The sequence below is a fragment of the Xiphophorus maculatus genome, chromosome 4 (genome assembly GCF_002775205.1).
Source record: "Xiphophorus maculatus strain JP 163 A chromosome 4, X_maculatus-5.0-male, whole genome shotgun sequence".
NCBI classification, from domain to species: Eukaryota; Metazoa; Chordata; class Actinopteri; order Cyprinodontiformes; family Poeciliidae; genus Xiphophorus; species Xiphophorus maculatus.
Genome location: NC_036446.1, coordinates 33765106 through 33778018, shown reverse-complemented (window position 1 = coordinate 33778018; position 12913 = coordinate 33765106). Strand labels below are relative to the sequence as shown.

Genomic DNA, 12913 nt, shown 5'->3' with positions numbered 1-12913 from the left:
CCATGTGGTCAGCACCTGAAGAGCCCCACAGGGGACTCTCATCAGAACCAGAGACCTGAAAAGGCTCAACAGCCTCATAGAGAAGACATCACCATGTACTACTCTGAGCAAACTCAAAAGATAAAAACTTATTCTTCTTTCTGTGAACATGTCCTTTTTGTGTTAGATGGGGGAAAAATAAACCTATCTACAAGAAATAATTATACATCTGTTTTTCTTATTTTTAACTGGAATATGAATAAGTTGGAGATTGTGTCAATACGAGACTTGTTAAAAATCCACAACAGAGCAATATATTCCATTTAACCTTGACTTGATCTATTGTATTTTTTTATTATCTGCAGAGTTTCAAGCATCACAGCTGGAGTTTACAAAGTGAGACAAAGGTGACAGAAAGTCACTAGAAAATCCTGGTGTTTCTGAGAATCCAGCTCACTGCATGACCTACTGAGTCTGACATGGAACTATCCAAATGAACTTCCAGAGAAACCTTCCTTTACTTCACCTCAAACATTTTGTGTATACTCTGAATGTGATGCAGCTGCAGTTTGCACAGCTGAGTTGCTATGGAGTCCTGCCAGTTTTTAGTCTGCACGTGCTCAGTAGCAACACAATAATACATCTCTCTCAGACACACAAAGACAGATTTTTGCTTCTAAAACTTTATTATTTTGACTTGTCTTGTAGTGACCTGTAGACTCACTACAAGACCTAAACCTGACTAACCCTGACCTCAAAAAAGACTTTATCCAAATGAATATCATTCAAATCTGTGTATAAAATAGAAACATTTTTACAAGATAAAATAGACATATTTTATCTAATCTTATCTTGACGAGTATCCGTAATTGTTATTATTATTAGCATCTGATCTATAAACCTGGCTTTATTGATCAGATAGAGAGAAAAAGACTTTGGGTAGCATCTGAGTTTATAGATGCATATTAATAGACTTATTGGATTATGACATATTACAAATTTTGAAGAAATAGACAGACTTATTATTGACCTCTGCACAAATTTGCTCTGGTGAGTTCAAAACGTTCAGGGTGGGTACGCCAGACAGAAAAGTCAAAGCTCAACATTCTCCTAACAGGTTAGAGATTATGTGGAAATATTATATAGCTCTTGAAACATTTATAAAAATCACCTTAGAGGAGTACAAGAGTTTTTGAGGGCATTTTCACTGCCCTCCAGTTATGGCTTTAAAGTTCTTCATGTCAGAGCACTGTTTACACATCACAGTGTGTTGATGTGGCTGATAACTCCATTTTCAAAACAGCTGTGTTTTCTTAGTTGCCAGAGGGAAAAAAAACATGATTCCACATTCCAGGTCTGTAGAACTGGACTTTGGGACTGTTTAGACCATCCGCAGTTCTTCAAGATCAGCAAATTCCTGCTTGTTTTACAGTGACCCCTGCTGTCACGCAGATTTCAGATGGTCCTTTTTCAGTTAATTTCAATATTATTTATTTAGTATAAAATCAAACTACAGTAGGAGCATCACAAAACATTTTACAAAACAAACAATTCCAATCCAGTCCATTTTAATAAGTCCAACAAAATGGCACATTCCAGGAATCAAATATAAATCAATTACATATATTTAAATTTGATCCCAGTACTCAAACGTTGCAGTTCAGTTCAGTTTATTACTTCAATATGTAAAGCAAAGAACTGAGAGAAGCTATGAGAATGTAGTACTGAAAAACAAAGAGATTAACATATTTAAGAGCAACAAAACCTCCTTAAGTGACTTTATCCTGAGAAAGGAACACACACACACTGGACCTGGTGTCCTTTCAGTGGAAAGACATAAAAAGAAAATATATAGTTGGCTTAGCAAAGTCTAAACTTTTTTAATTACATTTATCAAAAAAAAAAACTTTTTAACCTGAGCTTAGATTGTTAGAGTATTTGCCTTAAACTTGGATTAACGTGGCTCTAAAAAATCACTTAGGGTTCAGAATGATTAGAAAACATGGTGTTCAGTTTATTTACAAGCTAAACCAACAACCAAATCTTTAATATAATGTGCCAGTAATCAGAGGTTAATATAGAAAAATACCTACAGTACACAGTCAAGGACATCAAATGCGTTTTTCTAATAAATGTTTTTCTAATAGCTTTATACCATAAAACTCATTTGAACATGAACAATGGCTTTGTGAACTGAACAAAAGCACAGGTTCTGGGTTGTTTCGTTAACAGGACGTCCTTTAAAGATACTTTTGTCCACCTGTGACTTTACTAGAAACACTGAATGGATCAGGTTTTTACATGCTAGGAACAGGAGGTGGCAGTGATGCGCTTGATATTTATAAATAGCTGCAAATTCAGCATAAAAATTTAAAAATGACTCTCTGAGGCCTCCGTTAGTGATTAATGGATTGTTGGAAAAATAATCTTGTCGATTCTATTTAGATTGTGTTTAGATTTTTTTTTTTTTTTAGTTTATTTGGAATCAGAAAAATAAACATTTTGACTTCGAAGCTGTTTTGATTTACATTCCAGTCCAGAAGGTGGCGGTAATGCGCCTAAAACCTGAACAGCCATTAAACGGAAGAAGAAGAAATGCACTTACCAAGAAGTGGAGTGCGTTAGAAACATGGCTGGACAGCAGGGAGCTGAGGATCTGTTTGACAGTATTCTTTTCGCGGATGAAAGGTGAGTTTTGTGGGTGAGAACTGACCGGGCGATGTTTGAGGAGAGCCAACGACTCAGAGGCGGAGGGATACAGAACCCTCTGGAATATCAGGTTAGGTTAGAAGCAGGTAGAGAACAGAAATAGACCAGCCACTGACTGATCCCTGTCCATCTTGTCTGCATTAATAAGTTGTTGTAAAAAGCCTACAGATGTGATCCACGGGGCTGAATAGAAATAGAAACTACTGTACAATCATAATAATCAAAATGACAAGAAATAAAGGCTTGAAATATTTGACACTATGTGTGGTGATTATGAAATGAGTTACAATAATAATAAAAAAGATTATCTGCTTTATAAATTAAAACAGAAAATATAGCTGACCTGGTCCTGTTCTCATTAAACAACCCGCCTGGTTGGCCAGTAAGTGGAAGACAGTTGTCCAATCACAGACAGCAGCATCTTGCTGATTGAAAGCTTCTTTCTGACCTCCAGGTTCCGCGGTGAGGGCTACCAGGAGGGCTTCCAGAGGGGGACCCAGCGGGGGCTGCACAACGGCTGGAGACACGGGGCGTCTCACGGAGCCAAGCTGTCATCTGAGGTGAGTATGGCTGATGAGGCTCAGGTCAAGTCATCCATTCTAAAGCAAACGGTAACATGAATTGTGAACTATTGAAACATTCAAACATACTAGATCTTTAAATGTTTCTCCGATATAACACCGATAATGCTGTAGCAGCTGTTTTTGATGTCATCATGTCAACAACCGTTTCTGACTAATGTTGAATGCTAATATAATGTTGTCATGAAGAACTGAGGCTGGTCTAAAGGCAAACTGGTGTGCGTGGTGTACCTAATAAAGTGGCTATATTAGGTACACCATTCTAATTCTAACTCCAGTTGAATTGAGGTGTGTCGCTTTAAAAACTGTCTGATATTTTTTCTTTCAGATCTCCTTTTATTACGGTTTTGCGATCAGCTGGAAATGTCTGCTGGAGCGCCAGTCTGATGACAGATCACGGTACGACCAGCTCGGCGCTCTGACTCCACACTGTCCAGCTGCACCTCTGAAGATTCATGTCATTATGAAACAGCTGCAGAACTCCGTCAGTCCAGAAAGTTAATAAACTCTGAATATGTAGGAAAGTAACAGTGAGGTTATGGTTTTCCTGTCTGTTAGCATAATTATTTTTGCAAAAAGATAATTGTACAGAATTATGATTCTAATACAAAAAATGAAAATGTTTGCATCTCTTTTGTGTATTTAATGAAGTCACAATAATAAACAGCCTTTAGATGGTAGCTCTGTAGGACTCCTGGTGCAGAACATGGTTAAAGCAGCCAGACATTTCGGCTGACCCAGAAGCTAACGTGATGATTTGTCCCCAGGAAGCGCCTGAAGGCTCTGGAAGCTCTGCTGAATTTGACCCAGAAGTTTCCCCTTGATGACCCACAGTCAGTGAAGCTGCAGGAGGACACAGAGAAGCTGCGAGCCAAGTTCAGACAGGTAGACATCAGTCTGACCCGTTGCAGTCACAGTGACCCTCTTACTCTCTGTGTGTTGTTTCTGTCAGTGGGAAACCTTCAATTTTAGTGAATAAATGTCAACTAAAAGCAAATGAATGAGCTTTTCTTTAAAAAAAAAAAAACACTGTTCTCTATCTGCTGTCCTGCAGGTCTGCTCGATGCTGAATGTGCCCACTGACTTTAAGGATTACATCAGAACAGCTGAAGGGACGTCTTTCTGAGTGACATAGCGGCGTGGCATGGCATGGCGTGGAGTGGCACTGTGTGGCGTGGCGTGGAGTGGCACGGCGTGGCGTGGCGTGGCGTGGCGTGACAGCAGAGCCAGAAGAAACGAAGCCAGACTGAGAGGGCCGCTGTGGGCCTCACAGGAAGCAGTGGAAGCAGAGGCCAGTGGCTCAGAGGGCTGGAGAACTCGCTCTGGTTCTGTCCTGACTTCACATTAACTCAAGGAACTGGGGGAACCAAAAATGGTTTTGAGTGTAACTAGTTGGGTGGATTTATTGCCTTGATAAGGATCCTCAATGACTGATGGAGAAGCTGCTGCTTTCTAAACAGGCTTTAGATCAGGGAGCTGATGTTGCTTCTCTGAGTTAGAAAATGATTTGTGGTTCTGTCTTCAGTAAGCAGACGGAGGGTTGAGTTCTGTCGGTCACCGAGGGAAGCAGCTCTGTCAGGCCCTCAATACTTTGTACTCATCGACTGAATGGAGACTGAAGTTATGAAAAGAAAAATTCTAGGAAATGTTCTTCTTTGTCACATTATTTCCTTGACCAAGATGGTTTTCTTCTAATTAAATTTTTTTAAAGGCAAACCTCAAAAGAGTTCCAACTTCAAAAAAGATTCTTTGTGTACATTTTAATAAAAAAAGGATGTCAAATATTTTTGATACTTTTCTTCATAATCGGTATTTATTTATTTTTTGTCATTGTAGAAACAAACTGTGTTCAAGTCAAGCCTCTCGCTAAACCTTTCAGGAATATCAATGACTTCAAGTCACTATAGACTATCGATCATCACGTCTTCTGAAGTTGATTTTCAGTAATAACTGGAGTTATGATATTTAGTTACTCTGACAGAGAGAGTGTGTGTGTGTGTGTGTGTGTGTGTGTGTGTACTTGCTTAGCTATTCTATTTAGGACCATCTTTGTTTCTCAATTCCTTTTTGCTTACTCATGCATTTTTCACTATAAATGCATATAGTTTGTTTTGACTTGACTGTAGAACCATAACAAATAAAGGAAAGCAATGCATGGGATAACTTAAAATTAGATTAATTTAACAAAAGTCATAGCTAACTGGACAGGAGAGGGAAAGGGGAGATACAGAGAGAGTGCAAAAAGGAGAGAGAGAAAATAATGCATCATAAGCTGCATTTCAAGTTCTTAAGGAGACACTGGCCAGACGCCTCCATTTTCAATCGGCACCAATTAGGAGCTCTGAATCAGAGATGTTTGAAGAGAGACTCAGATGTTAGACACCGACCCTCCTCTTTTGCATAATGAGGCAGAAATGCATAAGGAAAAGAAAAGTAGAAAGAGGAGATAGGAAATGTAAAAACAACAAACACGTATAAGAAAAAGACAAGACAAAATCTAAACATTTCTTGATGAAAATGTATGAGTAAGGAAAAGGAAAGACAAAATACATATGTGTATGTGTGTGTGTGTGTGTGTGTGTGTGTGTGTGTGTGTGTGTGTGTGTGTGTGTGTGTGTATTGCTGATTTTATTCTTATGTCCGTTTTAGTCCTCCATATAGAAAAATTCAAAGGCACAATTTTTGTGCCACAAGGGGGCAGTATTGGGTTTTTCACAAACTGTTCATGCTAAATGTGTTGAAAACTGCAGGTCATATGTAAGAAATGAATCAAGCCATTGATTGAACCACAAGTAGATACAGTTGAGACTGTTTCTGTTTCTGAAAGTTTCACGGCATCTATATATTTGAAATCTGAGATTTGAAATAAACACACCAGCTAACTCTCCACCTTCAAGCTTAAAGTTCTTAGATATTAAACATCATAATATTTTTAATATTATTGAAGATTGAATCAAAAATACTTCTGAGAATAGAATATATGTATGTATACAGTATGTATGAATCAATCAAGTTTATTGGCATAGTACAATTCAACAACAATGCAGTTAAAAATCATGCAAACAAATAAATGTAATAAGCACATCATAAAGTTAACAACTAAACCAGCAACAGACATTGCATTTTGCCAAGTGCCATCTACAAAACCACCAATGCACATCACATATGTTGGTTAATGTTCCATTTATTATGGTTCAAATGAAATTCTAAACAGCTGAGTTTTTAGCCTTGATCTATAGGAACTCAGTGTTCCAGCTGTTTTGCAGTTTTCTGTAAGTTCTCTATTCAAGATTTGTGGCACATAGAAGCTGAATGCTACTTCTCTATGTTTGGTTCTGGTTCTATAGATACAGAGCGCTCTGGACCAGCTGCAGCTATCTAATTGACTGTTTAGGCAGACCTGTGAAGACACTGTTGCAGTAATCAATGTGACTAAAGACACACACATGAATGAGTATCTCTAGATCTTGCTCGGACATTATTCCTTTAATCCTGGAAATGTTCTTTAGATGATACAAGGCTGACTGTAACTGAGTTTATGTGTCTCTGAAGGTTCAGGTCAGAGTCCATCACCACACCTGGGTTTCGGACCTGATCACTAGTTTCTAGCAGAATAACAGAAGTTGTGTGCTGATTCTGGATTGTTCTCTTTAGGCCCCAAAATAATAACTTCTGTTTTTAGGTATAGTTACATTTAGTGCAAAGCATGAAAATGACCTGAGAATTAAGGCACAAGGAAATCTGCCTCCTTAGGGTTACCCTAACCCTAACCCTGCTCTCACATGTCCCCCCACACCTTCTCTCCTTGTGCTCTGTGTTTCAGCTGTGATATACCAGACATTTATACCAATATAAATCTGGATCCATTATCTACTTAATGATAATAGATAAAGAATAACTGGCCATCCTGAGTGTGTTCACTGCTGCTACGTGATTTCAAATCACTTATGAGAACTTAGAATGGAGAAGAGGAGCATACCTGGCGTTATGAGGTCCAGGTTGGAGGTCTGGATGCTACATGCTGGATGCTGGATGCTACATGCCGGATGCTACATGCTGGATGCTGGATGCTGCAGCAGTGGCAGAAGCAGAAATGTTGTCATTAACCTCAGTCACAATTACCCAGCAGTAAAGTCTTGATCATGTCTCACACATGCTTCCTTCTACCATCTGAAAGATGCCAGTCAGTTTCTATGACTACAATGCAAATCCTGATCTGTGACTTTGTTTTCAATGAAACCACATCAGCACTCAGTTGCCTGGAGAAAAAGCTGCATGCAGGCCTGATTTCCACCAAACAGCAGCAGCAGAATCAGGAGGCACCAGAAAGGACCAAAGAGACTATTTTAGCTTTTGTCTAACGGCTTTCCTATTCGGCTGTTGTCAGAGTCACGCTGACAATAACCCAACAGCCCTGAATGTGTGTGGAGGGTACAGTAGCAGCTGGTTTATGCGGCGGCAGGCGGCAGGTGAATGCTGTCTTCTAGTCGGCAGCTTCTAAAGCCAAATAGAAAAGAAAACGAGGGAGGGATGGGGGGAGAGGAGTGAGGAGAGGGTGGCTGGGGCCAAATGGGAGAGAGGCTCCATTCAGATCAGCAGCTCAATATGGAGCCTTTAGGTTAGAAAATTTAGAGACAGGAGGAGCAATTATCAAAGCACTCATTCAAAGATAGAAAATATGGGAAACGAGTGTAGCAGCTGAAGATGGCTAGATGTTAGTGGACTAGAAATCATAAAAGGAAGAAAAAAGACTGTGGAGGATGAGGAAGAACAGGAGTTAGAGGAGGAGGGACCGAGGTCTTTGAGAGAATGTAGAGGAATGCAGGGAGCAGGTGGTGAGTGGTGACATGAAAAGCAGTGGTGACAAATGCAGCCGGCCGGCAGCGGCCACAGAAGAGCTCTCTGAATGAAATGGTGGCATCAGATTTCCCCACAAGCACAGCAACAGCTCCACGAGGAGGAGGAGGACAAGAAAGAGGAGGAGAAGGAGGAGGAGAAGAGGAAGAATGAAAAACCTCCTTATAGTAGAAGACACCCTCTGTCCTGGAAGTGAACACTGAGACACGTCTGTACATTTTTCATTCATGCGATAGTATGACATCATGTCTGGCTCACATTACTATCAATTATCTGGTTATAGAAGACTGAAGAATTTATTAAAACATGGTGGAACATCCCTGCCTGATTGGTCATACAGCAGCTTTGATGCGTTGTAAAACTGTGTGGCAACTTTTATTTTTAGTACACTATCTACCCGTCTATCTATATTTCTATGTCTATATATAGCTATATGCCTATAACTAAATATATCTCCAGAATGCCTCAATAGTCTTGAGATTTCCTCAAACCCGCACAGACTCAAGTCAAAGAAGCCCCAGAGCATAACACAGCCTCCTCCATGTTTCCCAAAGTTCTTTTCTTGGCAAAGAGCTGATGAGCCAGTTCCAGTTTTCTCCCGTCTTATTGAGGACATTCTCTCAGAAACTTTGTGGCTTGTCAGCATGCATTGTGGGAAATTTCAGTCTCACTTTTTATGCTGTGCTTTCCTTCTTGGTCGTCTCCCATGAAGTCCACTTTGATTCAAACAATGATGGATTTGGCACTGATGTACCTTGACCTTTGATTTCTTTGGAGGTTGTTCTGGGCTCCTCAGTTGTTGTCATCCTTCTCCTCAATTTGTCATAAATGTTTCTCCTGTGGTCAGAGAGGTTGGCTACAGTCGCTCTCACCCTAATGGAGACGCTCCAACCTGGGCTAGAACTGGACCTGAGATTTACTGGTTAGAGTGGGACTTGACAATGGAGAAGCAGCTTTAGATTGTCTTGTCCTGGGCCCAGACAGGATGTCTGCAGTTCTGATCCCAAACATCAACTTAGTTCAAAAGACAACCAAGTCAATGTTTTGGAGAGGCCATCACAAAGCACTGACCTCAGTCCTACAGAGAATTTATAGGCAGAACTCAAAAAGTGTGTGTGAGCAAGACAGTCACAAACCTGACCCAGTTCCAGTGGTTCTGTCAGGAGGAATGAAGCAGAACTCCAGAAAAATACTGTGGAAGGAAACTCAGAACATTTGATCCAAGTCATGCATATCAAGTTTATGTATGTAAACTCTATTGTGATCAGTGTGACAAGCAGTTGAGGAATATGTTGAGGCAATCTTTAACATGGGAATATCGAGTAGAACTCTGGAGTCATCTTTAGGATATTTTGTGCCGCCATCCTCTGGATGGTGATGAGAATCATGGTATTCATGCAGCCTTCATCTGTTCAATTATATCCAAGTATAGACATGATGGGAATGTCCAATCATAGTCCTCAGGAGACGGTTCTGGTCCAAAATGTGTGAATCAACTCTAACAAAAGCCAATACAGTCATTGTCTACACTGAAACATGTTCTGTACCAACATGGGCTGAAAGGCCACTCAGCGAGGAGGAAACCAAAACTCCAAAAGAAATATAAAAAGCCAGTTTATAATTGTTCGCAGAGACAAAGACCTTTATTTCTGGAGACATGTGATTTGATGTAACTAAAGTGGAAATGTTTGGACATAATGACCATCCTTACATTTGTAGGAAAGAGTGGGACACTTGCACCGTCCTAAATGTGAAGTATGTGGTGGCAGCATCATGCTGTGGGGATTTGCTGCAGGAAGAACTGGTGTACTTCATAAGATAGAGGAGGAGCCTAACACTGTCAATCATGCTCATGTAACACTAAGCTGGTATGTCTTTAGTGCCACACCAAGAATTTATTTGACAATATGGGAGAGCAAGTTAGTCAGAAAGCAGGAAAACAGAGACCAGGTTTGACTTAGCATGTTTATTCCTGTGGGAGCAAATAGGAGTAAATAAGGCATTTTTAAGGAAACTGTACAGTTAAAAAAATACTGCTTTTAAAAGCTAAAAGTCCATAAAATAACTCAAAATGTCAGGATGGAGATGAGATCTTGACTGAAATGTGACAAGAACCCACCAACTGGAGACTGGAGACCTTCATGTCTGCAGAAATGAAGGTCTATGTCTCTGTGGACAGTCTCACAGTCCAGAATCAGATTGTTCTCTACATTTTTAATTAAAGGATGCTTAAGCTGGAATCACACCAGTCCAATCCAGGAAGAGAAGGAACTTCCTGGTTCCATCCCGCAGCCGTCTCTCTATTGGCTGCAGATCCGCTGTCATCCACAACAGGCCCCTCTCAGAGGCTCACTGCCCTGAAAACAAACAGACGCTGGCCAGAAGCACCGTCAAGAGAGCCAATCTGATCTGTGTTCCTCCCAATAAGGAGGAACACAGATCAGTGTTCTCTAAAACTTTCCACTGCAGATGTCAGAGGAAAGTTTTAGAGGTTCATCTCTGCCCTGCTGTCAATCCAACATGTTGTTTTCTACTGATTGTCCTTTCTGCTGTGAGAATGGACCAGCACATCACGTCGATCCGTCTTCTTCACCTGGCGATCACAGTCAGTGGTTCTGTCTGGCTGTTACCCAACGCACCTTTTAGTTTCTCTGGCAGGTCTGTGAAAAACTGCTGACCATCTCCAGGCAGTTTGTCCAAAGAGTCCACTGTTGGATGAAAACAATGTTTTATTTTGACATTGCAAAAACACCACAAACAAGAAATTAAAATAAAATAAGTCAAAATCATGCACTGAAAATGATCAAATATATACATAATTGCACTATCAAAATAAAACACATTTTCACTGTGTGACGCTCACACCTATCTCCTCTCTTTCTGCTACGCTGCAGCTGGTTCCCCGCAGCAGAGTCTGTCCTGAATGCTAGGGCTAGTTAGCATGGCCACCGATGACTGTGGCAGTAACTTGTTTCCCCACCATTAGCACATTGAGCAGCGTGTACACAAGAGTCACTGACAGCGCTAAAACCTCTTTTTGTCTCTGATTGGTTGTTTCTGACTGGGAGCGGTGCATTTCTGCAGATGGCAGTAGAACAACTGGGGAGGAGTGGAGGAGATTATCTGTCTCATATTTTACTGTCACGACATGGTGACAATTTGAACAAATATATATATATATATATATATATATATATATATATATATATATATATATATATATATATATATATATATATATATATATATATATATATATATATATATATATATATATATATATATATATATATATAAACATTTGGCTTATAAAACATACATATGGCAGCTTTAAGCTCAGAAATAATAGAGTAACTAGAAAAGGCCCAATTAAAAATTCTGAATTATTAAGAATGACTAAAATTCAAGTGATGTAGAAAACACATTATTAACACATTTCTGACATTGCCATCATTTCTGCATGAAGCACTGTGTTGTTGAGATTGATTATGTCTGTAAACTTCATGGAAAATCCCCATTCAGACTCTACTTTTAACAAGGTGCTATGTGAAACTACAATAAGGTCAGAACTGGAGATTTTGAACATCAGTGTAAATATGACCCTGGTCTGACATTAAGCATGTCATTGTTTTAACAGTCTGATGAAGGCATTAATGTTCCGTGTCTTATGTCTCAAAAGGCCTTTGGATACATGGTTGTTTGTATGTAATGTGTGTTGATGGTCTTTGTCTGCTGCTGATTCAGTTGGTATTGGCAGGTCTGTGGGAAAGGATTAGAGTTTCACGCCTTTTCCTCCACACTGAAGCCCCATCAAAGACATTCCTTGCATAACAAATCAAGAGTTCTCTCTCTCTCTCTCTCTCTCTCTCTCTCTCTCTCTCTCTCTCTCTCCCTCTCTCCTCCTCTCTCTCTGTCTCTATCTCACTCTGCCTGTCTGTCTCTCTGTCTCACCCTCATCCACACACGTAGCACAAGTTAATAATTTCTCCAAACATCTGGTTTCTTTAAAACAGTTTTCATGCCCTCTCCTTAAATTTAAGCTAGTACCATGATATAATAAAATTTGTAAGAGGGAAAATGAATTTGTAGCACAATGTAAAATTTTTAAATGCTTATTTAAATAGTTATTAAATGAATTGGGCCTTAAAGTGTGCAGTTATTAATTTGACTTTCATGTTTTTATAGTTTTAGATGTGCTGAGTCCTGCTGTTTTTTTATGAGTTGATTTGAATAAATTATTTTCTTTAGTCCACCTGACCTTGTACAGCCTGCAGACTGGAAGGCTTGTAAGGGGAGAAAAGTATTTTTTTATGTTTTGTATTGTCTTTTATGACCACCTCCTGATTTGACTCAAGGCATAATGTGTAGATGACTGGCGTTATGTCTAAAGCCACTTCCACATGGAAATGGCGACAACAAAGAGGCCTCTTTTGAGAAAAAAACAAACATTTTAGTCTGACCTCTAACTTAATGTTTGAAAATTTAGTATATAACTTAGAAAAATATATTTTTTCTATATTTGTTAAAACTGTCACCATGTCGTGGCAGCATGGCATGAAACAGATAATCTATGAAAGATTAGCAGCAGCTTCATTCGGATCAGCTCTTCTCTTCGCAGTGGACGATGGTTGTTAACAGAGCAGGCAATTTCTGCTACGTTTCTTAGTGTTGAACTGGCGCATTACATACATCACATACAAATGAGAGCAACAGGAAGCAATAATTTCTCAACACCTGAAAGCCCAGACCCTCTGGATCACAGATGTCAAACTCCAGTCCTCAAGGGC

At 39.6% G+C, this 12913-nt stretch overlaps 1 protein-coding gene across 1 annotated transcript; it reads left to right on the top strand.

The window, feature by feature from the left end:
* The first annotated feature begins 2546 nt into the window (after positions 1-2546).
* Positions 2547-5009, top strand: oraov1 (oral cancer overexpressed 1). The gene is made up of 5 exons (XM_005802680.3): positions 2547-2667; positions 3143-3248; positions 3598-3668; positions 4037-4154; positions 4324-5009. Exons 1-5 carry the CDS (start codon positions 2609-2611, stop codon positions 4393-4395), a joined length of 426 nt encoding a protein of 141 aa, XP_005802737.1. The 5' UTR covers positions 2547-2608; the 3' UTR covers positions 4396-5009.
* The last annotated feature ends 7904 nt before the right edge of the window (positions 5010-12913 follow it).

Coding starts and splice junctions, on each gene's coding strand:
- oraov1 (XM_005802680.3), top strand. CDS start 2,609: ATGGCTGGACAGCAGGGAGCTGAGGATCTGTTTGACAGTATTCTTTTC. Junction 2,668..3,142: donor ATTCTTTTCGCGGATGAAAG/GTGAGTTTTGTG, acceptor TCTGACCTCCAG/GTTCCGCGGTGAGGGCTACC. Junction 4,155..4,323: donor TGCGAGCCAAGTTCAGACAG/GTAGACATCAGT, acceptor GCTGTCCTGCAG/GTCTGCTCGATGCTGAATGT.